Raw genomic sequence first — 27,542 nt, 5'->3', positions numbered from 1 at the left:
CTTCCCCTTTGCATCAGATAGCACACAGCATGGATGTTCGGTCTCATCCTGATTTAGGTGAGATGCAAAATGTAGCAAAAGATACTATCAGCCTATACCAATCCCAGAACCATCCAGCTGAAGATGCTAGACTTGCCCAAAGCAGTTCAAAATGTTCATCTTTGGCACTTATCTGCAGATCAAGAGCTTTATTTTTCCTACTAAGACATAAGAATTTGCATTCAATAAAGCAACTGAATTCTGATAGTACAGGCCAAACCCATAAATTCATTAGCTGATAAAGCTGAGTGGGAAGAAGCCATTACAATCCTATCATTCTTCCAGACAAACGAGAAGTTGAGAATGCCATTACAGGCTGAGCTCCAGGAAGACTCCAAGACTCAAGGAAAGGGTTCACTAAATGTGCACATCTCCTCGGAGTATTTTGCTCTAACAGAATGTCCTCACGTAGCAGGAAAGCAGTTCTCAAGTCTTAAATGCCCCTCTGCTTAGGAAGAGAGCACATTCTGAAAACTATGAAGCAGTTAAGGTAGATAATTAACAATCTACTGCAGGAGTTAGTTTGGTCTTCAAGTTCACTGTACTCATACTGTTGCTTTAACTACTGCTTTTTGCTTTATGGATCTGAAAATGAAAAAGCCCTTACTTTTACAGCCACCACTCAACCTACTTTTTCTTCAGTCAGTGCTATAGGGAAAAAAAAAAAAACACAACAACCACACATCCAGCATCCGTCATAAGAAACAAAGAATGTCAAAAAGCGTGGGCATGTTCTATTGTCTCTCCCCTTGCAAAAGGCAGCCCAGTCTCTTCTACTGATCTGAGGTGATCCTCTGTTACCTAAAACAGAGATTACAGAACAAAAATAGCAGTTTGCTCCACACTCCTTCTGAAGGTGTTTACATTAAAAGTAAGGTTATGGCAGCCTATGTGAAGGCCTTATTTTCAGCAACTGAAAACTTTACTGTGAGTGAATGAATTCTCAGAAGCACGTTGCTTTTGGAGTTGTATACATGCTGGGAGTGGGAATATCTTGCAGTTCACTGTTTCAAACTACAGTGCTGTATTAAGCACAATTTTCCTCCTTTCTAGTGAAATACATGGAACTAAATATAAAAACCTTCTGGTTTTGTTCTATGTAGCATAAGCATATGCCTAAATGTCTAAAACTTTATTACTCCACTGAGGATTTAAATCTGATTAAAAACTGAAAAGACAAGGGAGTTTGTTTTCTTTTTTCAGCCTCTAAACCCTGAATCTGCAAAGGACTGAATCAATTCATTTTTAAAGTTCAGAAAAAAAATGAACGCCAGCATCTAGAGACAGATGAAAAATTACAGACATTAAGAAAAAGCTATACAGTCTATGAGATTCATTTAAAGTTTATGTAGTTGAAGCCTAAAGGATTCTGAAAAAGTGTTATATCAGCATTGTCATTCAAGCTTAAGGCAAGACAATATCGTAATTTAACTACAGAATGAAATAACATTTGTATGAAACTAAAGATTTCTTTTGGCTAGAGAATTAGAGGAAGGATATATTTAGGTACAAATTAACTTTGAAGGATCGTATCAACCAATGAGGAAAAATCCCTTACAAAAATACAAATAGGAACAGAATGCTGACAACTGAAGTCAATGCCGCCTTCTTTCCAGTTTAAATTACTTAATCTGAGGCACACGCTCAAAATCCATCCACACTCACTCAAAAACCACCTAAGGAAAAAAATATATATATACATCAGATCTTAACAGTAAAGCAGAACCAGAAAATAATGTGAAAGCCACACTACAGAAGTCCTGTCTGTGTGTGTGACAGAAAGAGTGCTACACAACGTGCTCACTGTGGGTTGTGAGCTGAATGCCACAGATGTTCAAGAGGAGTGAACCTACACTGAGTCATGTTTTAACAGACACAAACAGGAGCCAGGAATCTGTGCTGCTTCTGCTATCTGTAAGTGACACTCGGTCTTACTGATGCATATTGAGGCTGTAGCCTCATCAGATACCACAAGTGTCTCTCACATAGGATCCCCACACAGATAAATACGGTATGCCTTCACTGATGACGTGTATATGGCAAAGAACAGTGAAAAAGCCTTGTGCAATGTCACAAGGAAGGTATGACAGTCATCCCAAATCACATCTGAATTTGTGATGGAGAAATCTGCAAAGGATGCCCCTGCCTCATTAGTAGCTCCCAAGAGCCTTGAGCACAGGTGCTGCTAGACAGAAAAACCAGCACACATCTGTGCAAAGCAAGCGCCTGTACTCCATGGCACACAGGAGTCAGCATACACCACATTACTGAAAACAAAATAAACCCAGAGAACACCACCACCACCACCCGCTCAAGGAACTGTTTTAACCATCACTAACTCCTCTAGATGCCTGAAAATGTCCCTCAGGTTTGGGTTCTTTGTAAAAGCTGCTGAGCTCAGAACTTGAAATGTTCCTGTAGTCCTCACATCCTTCTCTGCTTCTTTAGAGAATATTCTTTCCCCCTCAACAGGCATCACTTAAGAGCTGCCAGTTATCTTTATCTTTCCAGACAGTGCAAGTATTGTAGAATTAAACTGACTGTCTTATAACCTTCCCTCCAGAAAACATTCTACCTTGCTAGCAGCACTCTGACTCACTGTCTGGCATTTGTGGGACTGCTCTGCTGTGAGGTGACCTGTTATTACAATACAGCCATACCAGGACCCAGCAGGCTGGCTTAACACTCCCAGCCTGAGGCTATCATAGAGAAAGGAAGATCTAACGCTCTCTTTCAAGTGGAGAGGTAACATCAGAGGGATACGATGAAGCCCAGCTTCACTACCTGTTTTAGTTACAATGACTCTGGTGCACTACTTGCTTGTAAATACTTCAGGATTAACTTAAGGGAGCTTTACCTTAATAGTTAGATGCAAGGAGCAGAACAGTTTAGACTACAGTACCTAGTGATCTCTACTGAGACTCACATACATAATTATATATTCTATTAGAATTAGGATTTAGAGATGTATACCTATAGAGTATACAAATTGCATGTATATTACATAGGTAATACTCGTGTGTATGGATCTAAAAACACACAGCTGTAAAGCAGTGATTGTAAATACTAGGATTTTTCAAGGTAACTTTCACAATACCACACCAGTGATGCTCCTCCTAATGGCCAGCATATAGAAATGTCACCACATAAAAGCTGCAGTGCAGAAGTTACTACAGTATCCATTCACCTGGATGGCTAACTCCTTCTATTCTTCATGAACAAAGAACAGCAATTATAATCAAGGAATGATAATTTAATAAACACCCACTCTACTGCATACACAACAAGGCTACCTTGCCCTACTTCTCTGCATAAATACCTGCAGTGATGTCTTCACTCCCACAAAACACAAAGGCTTCAAAAATAAGGCAATAAATATAAAGCTGACAATGTAAAGCGAACAAAAGACCAACAAAACAGAGGAATTACAAGGGGATGAAAAGAGGAATGATTCACCTTTCATGCAGAATAACTATCCACAGATAAGCAGAATGTCTGCAAATGGACAAGGCCCCTGTTTAAAACTGTCTCACTGAATTAGAATTTGAAAAAAAATTAACAGAGATGAACTTAAGCTGAAAAATATATCTAAACAAAGGGTTCATATGTTTAACTCTAAGTCTTAAGAAGATATCTCATTTTTGTAAGATGTCATCAGTTACATGTGTTATACAAGTATAAACAATGCAGGAATTACCTGTTCTTCTAGGGCAAGACTGCCCTGCAGCTCAATCCAGAAGCACGTTGTGCCACTTAGGGAGATCTCTCAACACTCCCTGGCTCACCAAAATTCACTCGTTCACTCACACTGTACCAAATAAATCACAACACAGTCTATGCCTCGCAAACTACTTCAAAGATGATCTAAGATAGCAGCAGTGATTTACATCAGCTCTTGAACTTGCCTACAACACAGGCAGACTTACAGAGCTGTACAAGAAAAGCTAGGCATCTTAGAGAATCAGATAGGCCATTTACATTGCAAAGGACATCAAGATACCTCAAAGCAAACTACTAGTAACTTAATTCTACTATCCAGTTTATGTAAATATTCAGAAAGCCCAGTAGGCTCGGTTCAATTGATTCGTTGTTTATAGTTACAGGACATCCTCTAAAGGAATGGCATAAATGGGAGAGGCAGCTCTGTAGCAAGAAATGCTTGTTGTCAAGTATTCATACCCAGCTCAGTAAGTAACTTTTGGTCTGGTTCCAGCTTTGTGTATTTACTTAGATACTGTTCAAGTCTGCATGCAGTTTCACTTGCATGCATTTCACTTTACAGACCCTCACCTCCACCACAGACTGTCTTACTGTTCTCCTTCACCCATTCATTTTGCACATAAACTCACTAATTTGTCTTTTTGAGTAGTACAGGTTATTGATACTTAACATACTCACTGCTGTTCATCTCTCAACAGAAGGCTCAGGAAAACCTCCATCTTTCACTTCTTTAAACACTGATGCAAAATACATGTTAACTGGTGTCCTGATTTTATCAGCATTCCATATGATGACATCATGCAGCAAGCTGTTGGGTGCTGGAGCACAGAGCACTGCGGAGCTGTACTTCCTCGTCCTGTGTTTCTAGCAGTCTCATGTGAATTCTGGCTCTTCAAGAGGAAAGAACACTGAGAAGGGACAGACTACAGCTCCCAAGGGCCTTCAACATTCCTGATTCTGGGCGATGGGAGCGGACCGCTCTCTTCGCTTCCAGTATTTAGCATTTAGCAGCAGTCAGAAAATCCTTCTCTCCCACATTTTCAATTTATTATTTGTAACTCCCATTTTATCTCATTATCTTACATTCTTTTACTCGTTGCAGTAAATTTGTTATCTTTCCCTATCTTACTTGGGTTGTTTTTATTTTCCTTCCCCCCAAAAAGGGGACAGGAAATTGAAAAGGAGCTAGGGAGACCTTCTCCCTCTTTCCCCACTGTCACACATGAAACCACAGAACTTTTAACGCATTTCTGCTCTGCAGATTAACATTCTATCATTGCACATACAAAGTGCTTTCTGGAAGTGTGGCTTACAGCACTGCAGATCAATAAAACCAAACATTTCGAGCAAATGCTGCAAGTCTCTTGTGCTCCTAGCAAAGAAAAAAAAAAAAAACCAAAAAAAAACCACCAAAAACCTTATCCCAAATTATATTTTGCATATGAGGACCACAGGTAATGGCACCACTAGAAGTGGATTAGCAAACCTTCTCAGATAAACAATCCTGAAGAGAAAAGCTTCTGAGTCCTCTAGAAGTTGTTGAACATTCTCCTTACTGCAGCTTCCCAGGAGAAACTTTGCCAGAGGGCGATTAAAGCATAGTATTCTCTGCCTCTTTACATACTTATCTAAGAAAATAACACTTTCTGAACTTCCTGAGTTTATTTTCTAAATCATACACTATTCCCTTTATGTATTAATCCACTTGTGCATCAATTCTCAGAGTTATTGGTGAATTTGGAGAAACTATTTCTATTCAGCAGACAGGACAACACCAAACGCTGATGGCAACACACAGAAAACTAATATCAGATGTCCCAGGATTTGCATAACTATGGTTGATCAGAATTTCCTCTTCCCTGAGATGATATGCACAAATTCTGCAACATCTTGTAGGTTCCCCAACACCTCAAGGACATTGGTCACTATGAAAATTTCAGGCCATGGTCTGCCTGTAACACTTCATATATAATTTAGTAAGTATATATCCACTGAATACCACTGAATCCCCATGGTGTACTTCCTTATCTGTCCTTGAACTGAAGTGAGCATCTGCTAACTTAATGACATTGAAACAAAGCTTCAAATAACTAAGAAATAGAATTTTCTTCCATTTAATACATTAAACACTAAACCAAAACACTAAACCAAAACATTAACAAAACAACTTTCTATACCTGTAGTCTAAGTAACCAGAATGCTTTTTGTGCAACTTCCAAACTTTGCTTATTTCTCATTAAGAGAGTGATAAGAGCTACAACAGAAATACAAATATATCAGCTTACTTTATAAGCTGTCTTGAGACTTTTAATACTGTTTCTTATATTTCTTGAATTCAACAGTTTTCTAGACAAGATGAACAGAATTTGAGATTTCTCAACTCATTCTTTTCTTCCTCTGCTAGGATTTGATCCAAAACAAGTATTTACATTAACAGACCTCTGCCCAGCCTTTTTTTGCTACTGTTGTATGAACCGTTCAGCTGCCATGGACTCACGGTTGCTCCTACCCCAGCCCCATGCTCACCTCCTGTCACCACATCCAAAACAATTCTCCTTTGCAGGTGCTTCCCAGCAACTCCTCTCTGAAAACACATTCCCCATTGCAACGCTCTGTTTGAAACCTACTGAATGATATTACTCTACTCTTATTTTAAGAGGCTACTTTTTCCTCTATCCACAAAGTGGTCAAACAGTGAAGCTTTTGTTGCTTTTTCAAATCTTCAGCTCATGTTTAATTTACTTCTTTTTTTTTTTTTTTTTTTAATAGTTCTGTAAGTCTAATTGCCTGCTAATAAACACCTGCTTATATAAACAGTTGTCTTTCTCTAGTTTTTTTGTAAAAAAAAAGTGTTTCCCAGTCCTTTTTTTTTTTTATAAACATTTATTTGCTTTTGCACCTACTAGCTTACTTTTTCTTCTCTTTCATCCTCTTCCTCCAAGTTACTCCTAGAGAAAAGCAAACCAATGTCTAGTAATCTAGCCTCTTAGAAAGTATCAGTATGTTTCCATAAAAAAAAGAATGTTTGTTGTTCAAATACAAGTTCACTGAAGAGTAATTTCTCTGTAGGGAAAAAAGTCTCTCCATCTTCTAGCCATTTCTCTTTCTCTACAGATGATCCCCTTGTCATACCTTGTGACAATTCCAAAGTCTAAAGTAGCACATTAGTACTTTCTCATCCTTTGCTGCACACTTCTCAGAAGTGACAACATTTGCTTTCCAATCACTTTTAGAGTCTTCTATCCAGTTTCCTCCCCCCACCTACTTCTTCACATTCCCAGAACAATGGGCAGCAAAAAGAAAGCTTATGTATACATATGTATAGCCAACAGTCCTTCTGGGAGTGTGGGGGAGCAGGGCTAAGCCTCCTGAATAACCCAGTCCCTCTCTTTCCCCAAAAGCTAGCAAGCCCAAACTCACTTCCTATTATCACCCCATTCAATTAATTCTAAGTATCCATCTCCTTCATCTATTTTTACCTTCTTGGCTACTTCAGTGTTAGAATTTCTACTTCTTCATAGCCATTTACGTTACAGAGCTACAAACATAGAAGCCTGGGAATTCACAGCAGTTACTATACGAACAAGCAAGGAATCTTACCATATCCTTCTATGCAGAAGTAGATACGTTCAGATTTAATACAGGAGACAGCACACAGCATACAGCATGTAGTGAAGAAATAAAAAGCAGTTACTCTCTTTGTCTGTATAAGCAGGTTAAGTCTGTCTAACAACAACTACTTGTGTATCTGTCATGGATGTTTTTTCATTCATCATAGACAAAACCCTCTGCTGGATCAGCACGCTCAGTGGGGACTCTGAGCAATACTGTTTTGCCTATGAAATGTTCTCATCATGACATGACCCTATACATCCGATGATAATCTAACTTCAGAGTCACCGATTGCTTTGAGGAATGTGCAAGTCATCATTCAGCCATTGCCGAGAAACACCAGATCGCAGTGGTGATCTGGCACCAGCTGCCAAATGGATTGAAGTGGATTGAAGTTCCCCTCTCTATCTCCACAAACGGGTATCCACACAAGAACAAAACTGTATCAAAGCAACAACAATAAAAATACAATGCAATTGCTGTTGCAAGTAGATAGGAGTAAAATCCTAAAATAAATTGAAACCATACAAAGAAAGTTGAGAAAAACATTTCCCTACGTTGACTAAACAAGACATTAGAACACCAATTCTTTCAAGTACTCTTTCCCTCAACTCCAAAGGTTTCATTTCACATCACCCAGAATTTTTCCAAACCAATGTAAAAAAAAGACAAGTTACCCACCTACCATCAACATTTAGATAGCTCAGAAACACTTCAGGATTATTAAGTTCTTCAGTTCTGGCAAAAAAAGCAGAACACACTTTATAGGACAGGGACAGCTAAGTGTGGCAATCTGCTGTTGGAATCATACATCTCTCTCTAGAAACAAGAATAACTGAGAAGAACACTTGAGCCTCACAGATGCAACATTATTCACATTAAAACTACAGAGAAAAAGAGGTCTTAAAGAACTAACACGAGGGGAAAAAAAAAAAAAAAAAAAAAAAATCTAAACTAAAAAGGTGAAAATACAGACTACAAATCCTGTAACCCAACTTAAGTTTCCCAGTTTTGACTGCACTCTATGGTCAGCCAATTCACTCATTTTAGGTCTCCATTTCTACAGCACAGCAAACGCCACGCAGCACTTCCAGGCCACATCAGTACATGCCCTTTTCTTTGCACCATCTCTTCAGAACCTCCTGCTCTGCCTCACTACAGCAGACAGCAGAGACCAACCAGTTAAGAAAGGGAAATAAATAAAGAATCAAATAAGCTAACAAAAAAATGGTACAGCATCTGTATCAACAGAACAAATATCCATCTTATTTTTGAGAAGCCTAAGTCTGAGTATAATCAAAGCAGTGGCAAATGCAGGAGGAAGGAGACTGAGTAATGGGGAGCTCAGCTTAGTTCCCTGCAGACTGAACATGTGAATACTTGCACGTCACTGACGGATCCCTTTCAATACTCATCCAACAGTAAAATAACACTGCATTAAATTTTTTTTTAATAAATAAATAAAAAATAATTTAAGCTAATGAAAGCTCAATGCAGGACTAGTATTCTCTACAAGAGTATAACATCCAACAAATAAAAAGCTCACAAACTGGCTGCTGCCAAGTATGTTACCTCTTCACCCTCCCTCAGTGACCACACCAACATCCATGCAGCATTCATTATGCTTAACAAGGCCTGACAACACTGGATTACCTGTCAGAACTAGAAAGAGGCAGCTTTCCTAAGATCTAATACGTAACAGCCAGCTGACATAACAGCACTGATGCTCTTCTCAAACACTTCAGGCTAAACCAGAGATCTTCATCGCAACAGCATCAAACACAAGCCAGCAAAATCAGCCTAACAGTTTAATTAGAGGGTAATTTACCTAACAGATCAGTTGGTTTTACAAGGTTTAACTTCAGAAAGGGGAAGTAATATAATTGTTTTGCTTCTTAAATAAGAGAAGGCATTTAAAGATAGCAGGAGTACATTGCTTATTTTTAAGGGCTCAGTCTTTGCTTTTTGAAAATTCAGACCCATTGCTGACACTTGTCAAAACGCCAGGTAGATGTTCTTGCCCACAACTCTTTTGGTTAACTTTCCTCAAACCCAAGTTTTTAAATGTGACTTTCAGCATCACATGATGTCCAAGCAGGTCTTACACAAGCAAACATGCTTCTATTAGAATGTTTATTGCTTTCTGTACAGGTAAAAAAAAACCAAAAACCTGTTCTCATGGGCCAGTGTATGTCATACACAGAAATATAACTGCAGAAAACCAAGAGTGAAGATACAGGGGCCAAACAGATTAATATCTGCTCTGAAACTCTTGGCCAGAGAGATACCATAATTAACACTGATTCACATTAATTTTCCCCCACACCGATTACATGAAAAAGATCAAAAAGCCAGAAGATATTTTAGAATATCTGTGACAAGTTTCAACAAGTTTGAAAGCATATTTCCAATATTTCAAAGTCTAGATCACAGAAAAGTAACTAAGAAAGCAGTATACTCTTCCATCTGTGTATGTATATACAGATAACCTATTTTCATATGGAAGGGAGTTATTCCAGTTGGCTTTAACAGAGAAGACAGCTGGAGATATTGCATTTATTCTGGGAATTTTCTACATCCTGCTCAATTGTCTCTCCAGAGACAAAAGCTATATTCTGTAAACCTAAATCAGTCATAAGGCTTGAACGAGCCTGACTGGACAGCAATGTACAGCAACAGAACAGAGAAAACCTTGCTGTTTACAGTTTGTTCTGTTAAACACAGATTTAACAGAATTCGGATGCACAGACATTATGTTGAAGTCAAACTGCTCTTACCAAGGAAGTTAGATTCCAATCATCCCTAAGAGACAGATCCTGCCCAGGAGAAATTTATACACTCCAGAAAAAAAGACTACAAAAAAGAGCAATTATGAAAGTATTGACTAATCAGTTTTAGTTTGCAAACTAACCCCAGACACAGCTTTGCTTGAGTACTCTCATCAACTTTACTGATAAGCTTCTAGCACGCTTAAATTATGCCTAGGGCCACATTTATTTGTACAACAGGAAGCTTCCCCAGACACATTTAATGGATGACAGATCTCTTATCATTGCTTGGTACCTTTATGTTACAACCTAGAACCAATAGCACTCAGACTTCGTTCTCATCACAAACAGAGATCTCCACTTCAGCTGTCACTTACCAGTGATATCACAAAACAGTGTCCCAATAGCTGGTAGTTAATCGTTGTACAATGCAAAATTAATTTTTGCTACAAAGTACTTCTTGAGATTTCACAAATAGAATGTGAACAAGCTTCCTAAAATACACTTTACAGAGACAAAAATGGTGGAAGCAGAGACAAAAATAGAACCTAATGACTAAAGGGAAGCACTAGATGGCTATAAAGTAGAAACACTTCAGAAGGAACAGTAATTTTTTCCCCCTGCTCACTGCTTCACAGGAAATTCTATTCCTCGCTCAATCTAAAAGTTCTTCAGCTGAATACAAGTTGCTAAACTGAATCCTCTAAGGACAATTACAGTGATGCATGATTTTCTAAGAACCCTAAAAGTTCAACTTCGCAGCTCACAGAGATAAGTTGTGTGTGTAAACTATTGCTTCATCTTAAGAACGACAGTGAAATTCTATAAGTAATGACTAGTTGGGAAAAAAAAAATTCCTCTTTCCATGGATCTATTGTCCAGTCTTCTGAGCCAGAAAGTAAGTCTCAGCCTAGCCTCAAAGACAAAAAGAGTATGAAAAAGCCAGTTTTCCACACATAAGCGTATGTTCTGCTGTTTTTTTGTTTGTTTGTTTGTTTTTAAAAAGGTACTTATTGGAAAAATATGAAGTCAGCTTTTCTCATAGGAAATATAAATAAATGATTTCCTACAATGCAGACAACCAGAGAAAAGAGAATAATGCATTTAAAATCTTTGAGGAGCTGAAGCATAAAGTTCTTGCCTGTTCAAAAAAAAATAAAACACCAAAAACACCTGATCCCCGAAGAGCTACAAGTTTGTCTTTGATTCTCATTATATTCTTTTAAATGTTCTGCACTGCTTTGTATTCTACCAACAGTGCCCCAAGGAGCAATTACTGAAGTTCTTAGCTCTTCTGTCAGGTTGTTAGAGTTCAAAGTGGTTGATCCGAGAAGGAAAAGCAACACATCCCAATGTAAACCTAGAGCTTTATTTAAGACTTGTAAGGCGTTTTGCTTTCTAGAAGTAGTGTGCAGTTTCACTGCATTACTCACACACCTCCCTTGGAAACTGGTGACAAGTTATATTCCACTGCAAGACCTGGGCACACTTAGATTGAAGAAAAGGAGAACCTCAAAATACTACTGTCTCTACTGGACATCAAAGTACTTTAAATAACAAGCAGAACAAACAGCAAAGTTTCTGATCAGGATTAGAACATCTATGGAAATTAGCAAATAAATTATCACAACAGTTTATAGTGTGCATAATGACAGATCCTGTACTGATAGTTTTAGCTTACACTAAAAGTAACAATGTCTGCACTGCATGAAATGAACACAAATGAGGCATATGAGTAATAAACGAGCACCTATGGCCTCTCACATGTAGACAGGTAACAACTACTCTTGAGCATGCAGGTTAATGCTGTATTTCTCACCTGATCTTCTTCTTCATCCTCTTCATCTTCTGCCAAACGCTGCCTACCCACTTCATACAGTCTGCAAACTGTATCCATGTTCATGGAATCCATGCTGCCTTGGTTCTGAAGAGGAAATGCCCACGCAGCAGTTAGTCCCAGGAATTAACTATTGCATTCACATTTAACACTCTATCTGGTCTCAGTTACAGAAACATAACCAAAACCCTCCCCTCCCATTTACTAGCATCTATACAACTAGCACTAAAAATGAGACTTTTCTGTTTCAAGGACTAACCCAGCAGTGATACAGTATCTACTTTCTGCTTCCGTCATCCATCAGTTATATTCTTATGAACTTAAAACCTTCACTGGATTCAGACTTTAAAGTCCTTTACTGGACCCTCAACACACTCAGCTAGCTCTCACCTAGCTGCACAACACTTCCTTTCTCATCTGTTTCCCTGCTGTGAACACTGAACCACGTGAAAAGGTTAGAAGATGCCAGATAACAAGAGTTCCAGAAGACAGCAGTCTGATCCCCATCAGCCACTGCTACTGCATGTCCTTAAGCAACATTTCCAAAGACTCCTATATTAGAAAAAACATTCTTATACTGACCTCAGCACCCTAGTTTAACTGCAATATACAAAGTATTAAGTTGGCAAGATTTTAAATTAGTCTCTACTTATACACAGCTAGGTTATAAACTGAGCACTGACAACATATGAAAGAGCACAGAACTAGATTCATTAGTTTAATGTAACTTCCCTCACAACAAACCAGAAATTTCACTCAGTAATTTTTGCTTCAAATCCTTAGCTTCTGGGATTTTGCTAGGAAAGCAAGTGAATAAAGAGAAATCCAAAGAAAAGATCTATGGGGTGTAAGAAGTATATAGCATTTTCCAGGCACTTGATGTAGTGCAAATTTTAATTCTAAACTGTTGCCATAAAAAGGAAAAAATGCATTTATGCTACTGAAAAGCAAAGATGCTATACAGTATTTAAGTAGGAAGCATTTTAAGAAAGAAGGCAAATGCATTTGAAAGTTAAGAATTCAGAGGAAGAAAAATATGACAGCTTTTAAGTTAAACAGTTGGTGGACAACAAGAGGTGAACAGCACCTTTACCACCAAACCCCCCCACCATTAGTTAGCATGTGAATTGAACAGTAGGTTTTCACTGAAAGTTCTGAAAAGAAAAAAGACTACAGCTATGGAAACCAGAAACTTAGCTCCTTTACCTCAATGACAGCCAGATAGCAATCCTTGCTGTCTGTGCACAAGTCAAAGATATTCCGCTTTACATCTATGGTAGCTGGAAAACATCGCAAGATGAATTCAGTTAATTGCATATTACTTAGCGCTTGCTGGGAGAAAAGATCTAATTACGTATGTCTAAAAGTAGGTAACAAAATGCTGGGACAAGAAGCAGTCAAAGTAAAAGTGAAATGAATTTTGTAACTAGCTCAACCTGTAATAATTTTGGAGACTGTCGTTAAAAAAATTGCCTAGGAAGTTCTTAACCTGATCTCCACTGTGCTTTTTCCCTTCATACATTTATGGGCTTCCCTAAGCACAAGAAGCAACTGATAATCTTTCAAGACAGGTGGCAACCTGAACTGTATCTCCTTTCAACAGCAAAAGTCACATCTACATTTACAGCAGTAACAGCTACAATAGCTGCAGTATTGCTGCAGCAGCTTTGCAAGCTGTAGGCCAAACTGTCAACATTTTGGACTACCAGTATGTGAAAATACTGAAGAGAAAAGCAAACTAGCAAGAACAAAAAAAAGGCCCTTCCTGAAATTAGATTAATGATGTCTCGGCCAAGTGACCTACTATCTCAGATTATGCCCTACTTGCAAAAAAGAAAGGAAAATGAAGTCAGAAGTTCTCAATAGCAGCAAGTAACAAAGTCACACATTGAACAGATAATATACTTGGACTTGTTTCAGCATCAAACAACATCTACTCTTCAATCAGAATAGGTTGTAGCGGAATTTGTTTTGCCACAAATGCAAAGGGGAAAAGGAACTAAATATTACTAAGCAGAACTTTCAGTAAACCTTCAAACCTCCATATCAAGCTACTTGCTCCTCATTTACCTATGGGTTTATAATCAGTTGCATTGAACGTCCTGAAAGAAGAGCCAAAAGGACTTCTCATTCTCTCCTCCAGAAGTTCATCTTCATCATCTGCCTGCAACATAGCTGATACAAGGAAAGATTATTTCACAGCCCCATCTTCCATTTGTCACCAACTTCAAACAACTTAAGATCAAACCCTGACAAGAATTTCCTTTTTATTTAATAGCTTAGCAAGACTAATTTGGTATCTATTTTTCCAGAACTGCCTTCACACTGTAAATCACTGAAGCTTAATATGGAGGATAAAATTACATTCTCAAGCATCATCAGGACTGCTGTCACATACATTTTTTTTTTCAAAAGGTTGATCTTTTCTCTTTATTTATTTATCTCTCAAGCGAGTTGCAACATTGCAGATGTTAGAGAAAATTGTCTTTGTCAGCAATACACACTGCATAAGCTCCCTGGGAAAAAAAAACAACCACTAAATAGTTCACATATACCAGTAAGCTTTGCAGTTACACCCTCTGAAGCTTCCAACTTCGCTGAACGAACATCCAGTTATTGCTATCAGAGATGTCCAAAGTGAATAATTAAGACTGAGAAATCCTACCTCCATACATAACTGTGCCCGTATAGTTGAAGACCACACGACACTGATCCAGCGCAGGAACTGTATGTAACAAATGGAAAGTTCGGAGGTCCCACTGAAGAAATACAGGCTAAGGAGCAACAGATCATTGAAAGTGTCTATTTCCTTTTCTGTACAGCGCTGAAAAGATGATTAATTGCTTTCAAGAAACCTCACTGATGCTCTCTCGCAAACTTAATAGAACCAGTGTCAGATTCTAATACTACTTCCAAAATCAAAAAGCTTTTACTGAGGACATCATTCCCAATCGTGAGACGCTACTGCAGTAGCTTCAAGGTAGATCTTGGTAAGGAAATGGAAGAGAGTAAAGGTATCACTAAGTGCATTAGAAAAAAAAAAAATCTCTCTCAAGTATTTCCATTAGTTCAAAATCAGAAGTATAGCCCAGATTTAAACTGTGTGGCTGCCTGAGTCCCCATTTACTTGATTCCCAGACAAAAGCTGTTGCTTCTGAACATAATTTATAATACATCAAACATTCTTCAAACAAATGATTTAGGTTTCAACACATTATCATTATGGCTGAGGATACAATTTCTGTGTTGACTATGACCTCTAACCCATTGGGATGGAAAACACCACTGATGGTCATGTTGAATTTATCAAACTTGTGGATGGCTTGTGCTGATCTGACATCCCAGAGAACACCATCATTTAGGACAAGGTCATCAGTAGGGTTAAATGTGGCACAGTTCTTCTTGTAGTTATTGGCGAGATCTGGGTTAAACAGAGTCAATAGCTTGTTGCCGGTCTGAATATCATAGATCTTTTAGATTAAAAAGAAAGAAAAACATTAGTCACAAGCTGTAATGTACCTGCACATTAACACATTCCATCATTTAGATCACTTCTAGAATCACCCCGGCCCCATTTTGCTTTATCATTTCAAGCAAGGAAATTCCCAAGATAACCATCCCTCTGTCAGTCTTAAGCAGTTCTTCCCAGCTGGAACCTAAGTGTCACATGTTTCAGCCAGCACATAGATTACAACAGGCTCGCAAATATATTCTAACACTATCAGGATAACCCCATTATGAAAAGTCAGACATGAAGCTGCAGACATAAATATACCACCTTGTCAGAGCCTATTTCAGAAACAGAACTGCTTTCCAGAGCAGGCAGTATTTACAAATATCAAAACTGCAAAGCACAAGGGGCTGGCAAGGTCAGGGAATGTTGGAAACATAACTACACAAAAGAAGTTAAAAATCCTGGTATCTACACTGAAGGGCAATTTTCTGTAGCCTGTCCCAATAAACTGTAAAAAATATATATCTATATCTATATCTATATATCTGTAAGACCTGGAAGATGAAAAGGGCTTTAACAAAGAACAAAGGCTTTATGGCCATTTCACATCAGTTTAATCTGTAACAGTCTACAGAGCCCAGCTCTCCTTCAAACTCAAAGAAACAATTCTCTAATATGGACAAACAATCTGTTTAACAAATAAACGCAATATACAAACTGATCTCACTTCCAGATTATTCAGCTAAGAAATGGGCAGGAATTAATAGTTTGCTTAAACATGAGGCATTTATACAATATGGTCAAGCTTATACCCTTAAACAGAAGAAGTTATTTGCTATTTTCAAAGCTTCACAACCGTGGCTCTTACTGGTACTTACATGGGCAATGTCTCCTTTTGTGCCAATGACTCTATCTTGAGAGTGCTTGCTGAACTCCACATATTGGTCATCAGGGAAGGAATGCCTATAGGTAGAGTCAGTAAAGATGTCAAGGAAATGTAAATTCAAGCTACTAGCGAAAAGACTTGCCTTCACCATTGATTATGGCATACTGCAATACTAAAATGCCCCACTGGCATTTGCAGGGAAGTATTTATTGCAAACACAGTCTTTCCAGCAGATCTATTAAAAAAACACAATCAGCAAATCAATAGGATCATAGAATGAATCATAGAATGGCTTAAGTTGGAAGGGACCTAAATATCACGTAGTTCCAATCCACTACGGTGGGCAGGGCTGCCAGTCTCCAGATCAGGCTAGACAGGATCCTGTCCAACTCAGCCTTATCACATGCATACCGAGATGAGGCATTCACAATCTCTTAGGCAACCCGTTCCAGAACCTCATCATCTTCAAGTAAAACTTCTCCCCTACATCTCCCCTCTTTTAGATTGAAGCCATTTCCCTTCATCCTATCACTATCAGCTCATGTAAAAAGTCAGTTACCCTCCTGCTTGTAAGCTCCCTTCAAGTACTGGAAGGCCACAATGAGGTCTCCCTGGAAACACGTAATAAAATTACTACTACAAGAGGTCCAGCATAAGTGTAACACTATTTGCAGGAGTGACCAACAAACTGCAACAGGAACAGTCAAACACATATACATGTGACAGTATGTTGAACTTCTTGTCTGAAGAATGCTCTCTAGCTGACGTACACAGGTCACAGCAAAACTGTTGCTTACAACTGAGGTAGATGATAGCCCAATCTTTTAATGAACAAAGAGCCTCTCCTCCATTTTCAGTAAGAACAATTGTAAATACTAAACTCAGTTTGACATAGCTTCCTTTGGGATATCCAGGTCCCAAAATTTCACTATGCAAAACCAACAGGGTATAAATTCTGTAACTGGTTACAAAAAGTTTGTCAAGATGACAATCTTACCAACATAAGAATAAAAATACAAACATAACTCTCTGCCTTCAGGAACAGGGGTCATCTTACTAATCTAATTGCATTAAATGACTCTCCAGGTAAGTACAATTTTCTAATATGTTTGTACTCAATTAAACAGGGAAGATATTAAAAAAAAAAAAAAAAAAAAGTGTGCTACTTTTCTCATGTTTTCACAACCGATACTGGGGGAGCTGCGCTGTCCTTCTATTTCACAGAGCCTGTTCTTAGGGATTCTGCCTATATTGAATGTTTCCAACTAAATACCCAACAGAGATCAGAATATACTTACTTCATATCAAAGACAGACTTCATTCCCCACAACGCAGACAGAGGTTGGCTCCACGTAGCAGATGTCAGCAGTAAGGATCCATCCTATATTTCCAGATAGGAGTGGAGGGGAAAGGAAGGAAAAGAACACCAGGAAAAACAGACATCGTTGTTTTACTTGTGCACATTAATTTAGACTGAAATTAATCTTGTAAGAACTACAGCAAGTTTTGTGCTCAACACACTGCTCTCATGGGGATAATGTCTCAGCATTTAACATTATACTGAGAACTCTTTATGCTACACAGATGAAGGAAAATATTACAGGTAACAATGGGAATGGTCTGTGAGGTTAACAGCAGATAAAAGCAGGATGACCTCCTGAACTCTGATGACCTCTGAGTGGCATTTTTTCTGCTTTAAGTTGAAACCATTCCCTTTCATCCTATCACTATCAGATCGATCTCTCTCTAGAATCATCCCCTGAAAGATTTTTTTTTCCAGTTTGATATATTCTGGCATTATATCTCACAACTCTTAAGTCACTTTAAAACCCTGCATCTCCTCAATAAATTATCTTGGGAAGAAAATAAATTACAGAACTCAGAGAGGCAGTATGTAACTACTACTGCTGTACTTTGTTCACAGGCACTGCAGGCCAGCCAGAAGGTGCACTTGAGATTTATATATCCAGATGTGCCCCAAATATACCAGGCTTTAGTCTATAGGAACTTCAGAACCCAGCACACGTCTCTAATTACTCACCCTTGACGGCTCAAGATGTGTGATAGCAGAGTTATGGCAGTTGTAACTCGCCTCTTCCTGTCCACTGAATACATTGTATAGTTTTAACTGCCCTGTGCAAGTACCCAGCATTAAGAATCGTTCACGTGCAGAAAAAGCACAACAGGTAAAGCCACTTTCATCCTCATTTGCTTCCCGGAACACAGATATTGGACGGAACCTAGAGAAGGTGGAAAAAGGGTTACTGGAAAGAACGCAAAAAAACAAAACGGAACTACTGCACGAAGCGATGATACTAAAACCAGTCCTCACTAATTGTGTAGGCTGAAGTTACGGTTTTCTTCTAAGACAAACTAAATGTTAACTATAAGACTACTGGTCAGGTGACCAGTAAGGTGACAACAGCGTCTGCAGTAATTCTGAATTTGTCTTGCATGATCAAGTACTTCTGTTACAGTACATCATTAAGATGAAGCTTTGAAGGCTGAGTCTGCCTTCAAAGCTGGACAGCCAAAAACCTGAAAATGGTGCCATTTGGATTTTTTTTTTAAATACATCATTTTCCAATGGAAGGAAAGCCACGTAAAAAGTCTAGCAACTTGCTGTGCTGAAGATTAAGCTGCAAGATAAAGAATACACATTCCATTGTCCTCCACCTTTCACAAGGTCTGGTCTGTCAGCAAAACAACCTCAAGGGTATGCTCTCTCCTGTAAAACTGGCATTACATACCTTCCGAAGGAGAACAAAGAAATATGAGCTTCATCAACCGACTTTGCCAATTACTTCATATCACTAATCTCAGAAATTAGTGTGTTTTGTATGCTTAGTACTGACCCTTAGAATAAGAGAAACGGAACTTCTAAAATTGCCTTGCAAAGCTCTGCCATCTGCTACTGCTGAATTTAAAACGCTTGTCTGTCCAAGGAGGCTACGCTGTGGGATTCCACAGCCTGATTTCAGGAAAGGCTTATTGGCATAGGTCATGCTCTGAGAGGGAGCAAGAAACATTTTTCTTCCTTACCTGCTAAATATAAGATGTCTATCAAAGCAGCCACCATCCACCCCTCCGTACTTCGGAAAGGCTGCCCTGCGGGTCAGCCGTGAGGTAAAGTTAGTTGGCGCTTGGCGCCTCTGTTTTGGCTCAGGACATTGGTGGGGAGTAAAGAGAGAGAAAGGGGGACAGGTAGCAACAGGGTTTTTGCAGCGGGCATGCTGCTCCCTAAGGTACTCTGTGATTATACTGTCCAGTGTGGGTGGGGAAGGAAGGTGTCTGTCCAGCTGCTTTTTGATAGCTGGGCTCTGGCTGTATGCGCCATGGTCCGATTTTTGTCGCAACACTCTTATTTTTCTGCTGTTGCAGGGAGATGGCCTCTCCCTGACAAAGCTAATCCTGCCAATCAGAGGAGAGTTGCTGGCATAAGAAGGGCCTGGAAGGGCAAGTGGACCTTGGGATGCAGGTGGCCTTGCCTGAGCATGGACAGATGTGGCAGCAGAACCTACAGAAGTGTGGCTACCCAAACGGGCTGAGATGCCATTAGCTATGCGAGGAGTGCGAGGCAGGGCCACGGGAGAGGCAGCAGCCGCAACAGGGGTGAAGGCAGATGAGTGGGATGCTGCAGTCATGGGTAGGTCAGCCTCTTTAGTAAGGATAGATGCGGTTTCTCCTAGGCCCTTAGAGATGAGATGGTTCCGAATCAGGAGCAGCAGCTCCTTCTCAGGAAACGTGATTCTTGACTGGGCCACCACATCCGCTTTCTGCAACCGAGCCAGGGAGACATCTGTGCCAATCAGCAATGGCTTCCCAGAGACACGCTCTATCAGTTCAGCAGCATATTTACAGAACTTCACATGCTCACTGCGCTTGTCCTGAAGCACTGGCTCTTTCATCAGCTGCTGAATTTGACAGCTGCTGAAGAGTGGGAGCTTGCTGATAATCTGCCGGACAGTACTGCTGCGTGAGAGCCCCACCAAGGCTTTGCAGGCTAATGCTCGGATCTGGTCAGCATCTGTGATTGGCATCTTTATAGACAGCAATGACAGCAGCACTTTGATGCCATTGTTGGACTGCACTACATTCCACATCTTAGCCAGTGTATGCTCACTGCTCTTAGGGGCCTGAGGAAGCTTTCGCCGAGGAGTTCCAGAGATGAATTTGCCAATACTGGAGATCCGGTTATCTGGGCCGCAGACACAATTGATGATGATCTGAAGGGCTGATTTCTGAATCTCAGCATCATGGATGAAAAATTCACCCTCAGCAACTCCAAGGATGATACTAATACCTAGTGAGGGAAAGAAATAATTTCTTTAATACTTTCTCTGTAACTTAACTGATGCAGCTTTAAGAAAGGGAGTCTTTCACAAATCTGAGAAAAATATCTCATTTCTATTCAATCTGGGGATTTCTGAAGTTGTTTTTTTTTTTTTTTTTTTTCCCCTAACTAGCATAAGACACATTCTCTTGCCTCCCTGACAAAAGTTTTTTGTTTTTGTTTTGTTTTTGAACACTCTCATGCTCCTTCATCAATATCAGTAAGCAAGGACTCAGGCATGGCACAGGATTGCCATCTCCGACATACCTGGCACAGAGAAGATGCATAGGCATGCCTCTAATTCTTACTACAGAAAGCAACTTCTGCAGAAGATATTAACAACGTAGACAAGAAAGAGAAAAGAGACTTCGTTATGAAGGGGAAAAAATAAATAATGTCATAGCTTCCTAAATGAAATTAATCTACATGTTTCACGTCCACTTCAGAAGATTAAAAACTTAGGGAAACAGGTATTTAGTCCAGACAAAGTTGTAAGCAAAATACAATTTCTTTTGCACAAAACCTATCATCCCTCTTCATTTCACAGAGTCAGGATCTCTTTAATACATAGGCCTTAGATCTGACCCAGGTGCACTTCATTCATGTGCATACTGAATACTAAAGCCAATTAGAATATAACTCGAACAAAAGCAGAGTATAGAGTATAACTCAAACAGAAGAAAGGCTGAGTGAACTGGGACTGTTCAGCCTTGAGAAAAGAACACTCAGAGGGGGATCTGATTAATGTTTATAATTATCTTAAGTGTGGGAGTCAAAGAGACATGACCAACCTCTTCAGCGGTCTGTGGGGACAGGACAAGAAGGAACTTCCTCACAGTGAGGGTGAAGGAGCACTGGAGCAGGCTGCCCAGGAAGGTTGTGGATTCTCCTTCACTGGAGATATTCAAATCCCATCTGGACACCTACCTTTGCAGCCTGCTGTAGGTAGCCTGCTTTGCAGGAGGACTGGACTCGATGATCTATAGAGGCCCCTTCCAGCCCCTACAATTATGTGATTCTGCAAAATCTATAGCAATAGTTCTCCCATATTTCCAAGGAGACCTAAATTTCTGGGAAGCCAAGGGAGCCTAATAGTCCCATAACAAAAGCAAATTTGCCTGCATCTGTACTTAATGAGCCCTTGAAAACAAATGTGAGTCACAGATCATACCTTCACATTTATAATACAACCATAGATTAATCACGACAATTTTAACTGCAGTCTACTCTCACATTTACCTGTATCCCTAACGATAACTTTGTATACATTATTTTAACCCTTTTTCTCAATGTAGCAACAACCAGCTGAAAAAAAAAAAACAAAAAACAAAAAAACCACAAAACACATAGAAGGCAATTGATAACGGTGGGATCAATCAAGACCACATTCAGCTTACCCACAGTGGAAACGGTAGATCCAGCTTCATCTAACACATCCACAGGTTCTGCCAGCTGTAGTTGGATTTTAGGAACCACAGTCAGGATGGCTAGCACATCCAAAGCATAGCGCACTGTGTCGTTCCTGAAAGCAACATGAGAACTTCTTAGAAGTGTACTTTAATAACAAATCAACCTGTCATATCTGATATTTTTGATGATGCTTTCTGATCAATGTGCTGCTCCTAAAAGGCTGGTTCTCATAGAAGATACTGCTCACATACTGTAAATACACACACTATCAACTGCAGTTTGGCATGCATCTCACCCTGCCCACAGGGTCCCAGAAGCAACACAATTTTGAAATTACAGAAGCACAAAGTAGACTTATCTACAAAAGCATCCTAAGCTTCTTCACCTAACCTACCTGTACGTATCTCAGTTTAAAAATATCCCTGTCTAAAAACTTCGTTGCCAATGAAGTAGAAAAGTCTTCTCTCTGAAGCGAAGGGGAGCTGTCTGTCAAGTTTTATTGCTAAACGTGACATAGATAAAAGCAATTTCAGCACCAGATTAACAGACACAGGTATGTGGAATATACCTGCTGAACACGAGGTGGAAGAGCAGAACAATGGAAAAAAGAGAAGGATTGATGGCTTGTAAGCCTGTATGGAAAGGTTGGAGTTAACCCAGGCTGCAGTTAAGAAACAGCTGCAGAGAATAAAAAGCAGGAGAACTGAAATCACCCAGGAGAATGCAACTTGAGAGAGAGGGAGGGAGGGAAGGGACTGCAAAAGCAGGACAGATTTCAAAGGCTTTCAAAGCTAAGCTATGCAAAGAGCTCCTGTTCACAGCAGAAATAAGGAGAAGGTAGTCCTGGTGACAAGAAGACAGTTGATGACAACTAGCCACAGCAGACAGTGACTTATCAGTGAACTACACCAACACTCTTGAGATCAGATGCTCATTAGGATAAACAGAGGCTGAAACATTGCATCCATCCTCCCTTTGAACTGGGGACAGGATCCTAATAGTATCTCTACCAGAGTCTGGTATAGTTCCCTTTCTCTTATAAGAGTAAGAGTGCTGCAAATTTTGGGGTGGGCTGTGGGGGAGCAGGGCCACAGAAAGATATCACCACAGTGCCCCATACAGGAGAAAACTAGAAGTAGAATCACGAGGTAAGCCTCTCCACAAACATGCTGAGTTTAAGAGTTGGTGGTATATCATCTAGGGACACTGTTACTGTGTGTTGAGTTCATCTTCAGACTTTTTCCCCTCTCAAATACTGGCTTGTTGCATATTCACAACTCCTCTGCAATGTAACTACTCAGTATATTTCAAGTATCAATAAGTGAATAAAAGTGATGCAACAGAGGACTGTGCATAAGCTAAGCCCACTTCATCCAGATCTTCCACCTCTTTTCCAGGATTAGATGTGTCTTGACTTCACCTTCTACTTAAAAGGTTTTCTAAAACCCTTCTATAACAAAAAGATTAGCAAAGGAAGAACTGTGCCTAAGCTGTACTGTGATGCTGGTTTCTCAAATCAAAGGTGCGAGGCACCTTGGCTCTTCAGGATTCTCATGGCATCTCTCCACCTCAAGTTTTTAGTTCTGCTTTCCACTATGCTTTTATAAGCACCACGTAACCACAGCACAGGCCCCTACGACCTGCCTTGCACGCTCTAAGGAGGGAATCTAGAAATTCAATGACTATCCTGCCCAAAAGTCACAACTTACTGCTCTAAAGAAATACAGCAAACAGCTCACCTTGCATAGTATGTCTTCCAGTTACATGCTATTGAAATGAGCTGAAGCATGAGCTGGACACAAGACAATTTAAGGAAAACTTCCGCTGGCTCCCAGTAGAGCTGTGCTGGCCCATACTCGATGAGGAATTCCATCATCTCTACAATCTGCTCATGAGTGTAGGAACAGGCCTGCCAGGAAAGGAGTTGGAAGCATTAGAAAGAGATCACTAGAAAGAGAACATTAGAAAGAAATCAAGTCTTTCACCGCTGTGATTTAAACTGAAAACTGGAGTCTTATCAAAGTTGAAACTATTATTTTCTTGCAAATTATTTACTTTGTTTTATTCTCTGCTATAGAAAAAATATCCAGCAATTGCCATGGTAATATGCAATAATAAGTTTAATAATACATTTTGCTTCTTTGCAGTCCTAGAAAGCTTAGACCAGTTTAAAAAGTTACTCTAAAATTCTAGTCTGCTTTTAAGCTACTGTGTAGTAGCTACCAGATTATCACTCAAAAGAATCATATGAGAAAGTACACAGGTCTGAGAAATATTCAATTAAAGTTTTTAACTTCTGACTACAAAATATACTGAATGGCATTGCAAATAAGCCTTCATTTCAGCTCAAAAAATATCTTCTAATCAAACAGCTTACACACATTAATCATTGAAAAATATGTGATTTTTGCAAAAGTGAAAAAGTGTTTTTTCATTTCAACTTACTACAATGGAAAGCCATTGTAAATGAAGCCAGAAACCAGAAATGAAGGTACTACCTCAGAACAAAAAGCCACAATTTTTTTTTTAAAAGTTATAAATAAACAAAACACCACACATTTTTGCAGAAAGAATGAAAAAAAAAAAATTAATGTCCAACAACAGTATTGCTCTGCTCATTCCTAAAAAAATACGATCTCTGACAAGTATCATTTATCACAACCAATTAAAATCATCTCAACATTTTCAATCTATGTATCTATAATGCAGACCTTGTTAATGTGGGGAGGTTGCAGCATGCTGCTCACCTTGTATGGGGGCTGTGGATGGACCAAAACACCACCTTCAGTGCGCTGGAGTGACTGCTTCACCTGTTCAAGTTTGATAGCAAGGTGGGCTTCAAAGTATCTCCGCAAGGCCATGCAGGTGTGCTTCCCAGTCTGGCGACTGGCAAAGATCTCATCATCACTCAAGAGAGCTCCTTGGTCTTCCAAGTTTAAGATTTCAAGGGTACTTATCTTCAGTACAAAAGTTGAGTGGAAAGAAAAAAATTTCATCAGTTCACACTTCAGAAAAAAACAGCACCTACAATTCTCAGCCACACTTGTATCAAAACCAAACTGAGTTTGCTTATGTGTCATCTGTACCAGACTCTCTCAGGCACAGAATGAAAGCTTCTTCTGTTCAGATAATATTTAAACACAAAGTGCTAAGTCTAATAAGAACCAGTCCCCCCTTTCACTGGAAATGCAGAAAAAAATCCAGAAGTTACATTAGCAAATGTGTAGAGGCACTGTTGTATTATATTAGGCGTTATATTGCACAACACAAGTGCTTACACCCTGCAGTGGCAAGGTCTCTGAGTTTGTACCAACTCAAGCTATCAGGACTGCCCATGCCATGCAGAAGTACAAGTTTATCATAGAATCATAGAATCACAAGGTTGGAAAGAACCTATGACACCTTGTAGTTTAGTAGCTTGTGAATAGCAATGGTAGTGGGACGACAGTTGGACTAGATGATTTTGTATAGTGTAACAGTGTATGTTTGTGTCCATAAGGTACTGTGATTACCAAGCACAGCACAAACACATCTATACCTCCCTCGGAACAAGGTTGGATGTATTTGTATCCAGAAGGGTGCATGACAACATGACACACATGTGGAATGCTGAGAAACATCTGAACTCTCCCACTAAACCACCACTGGCAGAGAGAGCTCTGCTTAACCTAGGAGCTGCAACAAAAAGCTAACAGGAAGTAGCAAGCCTCTGAACAATGATCCTGTTATTCACAAAAAGAATTCTCCTGTCTGTTACTCAGAAAACTCACCTCACCTTTCCTACCTTTTGAGAAGTGAAGAGGAATAAACAAACAAGCTAGAACAAAACCAACCAGAACTCTCCACACTTCAGTAATTTCAGAGGGTGCAAAACGTGGTTTTAACCCTGTTCAACACATAAAACTACAAGTCTTACCAGGTTAACCAGACGACGAAGGCCATCATGCCTGTCGAAGAGCTCCAGGACAGCACGAAAGGAGAAGCAAATGGAGAAGAACATAGTAGCATGACAGCAGCCTGAGGCATGGGAGCACTCCATTAGCCATAAGGTGTAGTTCACTACATCTGAAAGCACATTATGGGGGTGCATGCACACCTGGAAAGCGAAAGAACTTTCTTGAGCAGGACTTCAAACACACTGCTGAGGACAATCTGAGGAGGATGACCGTTCTTTGAAACAAAGAGGGTACAACTGTCCCTAGTGTAGCTGGGAGTAACTGACATCTGAGACATGCAACAAAAGCTCCATTTCCAGACCAGTGAAACAAGGCCTCAGTGAGACTACAAGAGCATCATGTGGAAACACAGGACTAGCAACTGGTCCATCCCTGACACAAACAGGGTAAATACAACAGTCTTCATACAGTAAGATTTCAGAGAGCCCTTCTGCATATTGTTTCAAATCATCTGAAGAGAGTGTCACTAGAGCCAGAGAAGACAAGTTTTCAGCTAAGAAACAAAAATTCTTCTGAATTTAACAGCACCACAAACTATGCTGAAGTTCTAGTAAACTCTGGTATCAAAGCCAAGGGGAACAGCAAGGACCATCAAGTGCTAATCTAAAGCTTGACTTCCTCTTGAAATAGACAACTTAGCTGGTCTATTTCCTCAGTCCTGTCTCTGAGATGGGCAGACCACATGCTCAGAGCTGCACTTTGACATTGTTTATATCATTTATTAGCTTCTAACCCTCTGTCAAGGTCAGTGCCAACAAGAACTGCGCAGGGAGCTGAAGCACCAGCTGCTTTTATGCCAAATTAGCAGATTATTATTATTTTTTTAATCCCCTCTCTCTGTATGTTGAACACTGACAGAGGAGACTGAGTAACCAGTTCCAGCTTTACCTCCACCCAAAGAGATGAGGCTTGGCACACATTAAGTACAATGAACTGCCACTCGAAACTGGCTTCCTCTGAAATATCCAAAGACAAGAGAGGAAAGAACACATATCTGTTCTACCAAATATTTGTAAATATTGGGAATAACGTGATAAGAAAACATCACCACGTGCAGCTACATAACTTTCTGACATGCTGTGAGGACATGAAGAAGAAGCAATGTCCATGCCGCACCCTGCCAGAGCCTTTGGTTTGCCATTAGAACAATCACGCAAGCAACAAGTGCAACCAGAAAAAAAAAAAGAGCAGTTTTCTTATGACAAATGAAACTCAGAGGAACACCAAGCAATACATATACAGCAAGGATCCATTTTCTGACAAAATGAGCAAAAAGAAAGAAAACATTACACTCATTTTGCCTTTCTTGCCTTCATAAAAGACATGACACAAAGACAGACATGTCAATCATAGTTACCAAGAAGTTTTTGAGTTCACCCATATAAATGCCAGCAGAATCCTCATATATAGGCCCTTAACCTCTGCCAGTCAAGTATATATGTGACTAAGAGTGTCAGACATGTCAAATCGAAACACTCAAGACAGTATTCAAAATTCAAAATGAGCAGAAATGTAGAGTTACTACTT

General features: G+C 39.6%; 1 protein-coding gene across 9 annotated transcripts in view; it reads right to left on the bottom strand.

Moving 5' to 3' along the window:
- Positions 1–27,542, bottom strand: part of DCAF1 (DDB1 and CUL4 associated factor 1) — a 51,292-nt gene that overhangs the window by 7,483 nt on the left and 16,267 nt on the right. For 5 of the 9 annotated variants that reach the window (XM_042885395.1, XM_042885399.1, XM_042885400.1 and 2 more), the window contains exons 10-23: positions 25,976–26,155; positions 24,807–25,016; positions 23,799–23,983; positions 22,047–22,171; positions 19,359–20,619; positions 18,358–18,556; positions 17,615–17,697; positions 16,309–16,393; positions 15,213–15,446; positions 14,642–14,735; positions 14,047–14,151; positions 13,183–13,256; positions 11,959–12,063; positions 7,360–7,365 (exon numbers count right to left, since the gene is read on the bottom strand). In XM_042885395.1, the coding sequence (XP_042741329.1) occupies positions 7,360–7,365; positions 11,959–12,063; positions 13,183–13,256; positions 14,047–14,151; positions 14,642–14,735; positions 15,213–15,446; positions 16,309–16,393; positions 17,615–17,697; positions 18,358–18,556; positions 19,359–20,619; positions 22,047–22,171; positions 23,799–23,983; positions 24,807–25,016; positions 25,976–26,155 (2,946 nt within the window). Of the gene's footprint in view, positions 1–6,670; positions 6,708–7,359; positions 7,366–8,074; positions 8,110–11,958; positions 12,064–13,182; positions 13,257–14,046; positions 14,152–14,641; positions 14,736–15,212; positions 15,447–16,308; positions 16,394–17,614; positions 17,698–18,357; positions 18,557–19,358; positions 20,620–22,046; positions 22,172–23,798; positions 23,984–24,806; positions 25,017–25,975; positions 26,156–27,542 lie in introns of those variants that run through there. The other 4 variants (XM_042885401.1, XM_042885397.1, XM_042885402.1 and 1 more) reach the window with 4 other exon arrangements.

Source organism: Lagopus leucura, unplaced genomic scaffold (assembly GCF_019238085.1).
Source record: "Lagopus leucura isolate 7727_CA_CO unplaced genomic scaffold, USGS_WTPT01 Super-Scaffold_100050, whole genome shotgun sequence".
Classification (NCBI taxonomy): domain Eukaryota; kingdom Metazoa; phylum Chordata; class Aves; order Galliformes; family Phasianidae; genus Lagopus; species Lagopus leucura.
The sequence above is the reverse complement of the archived record's forward strand: the minus strand, read 5'-3'. Positions and strand labels throughout refer to the sequence as shown.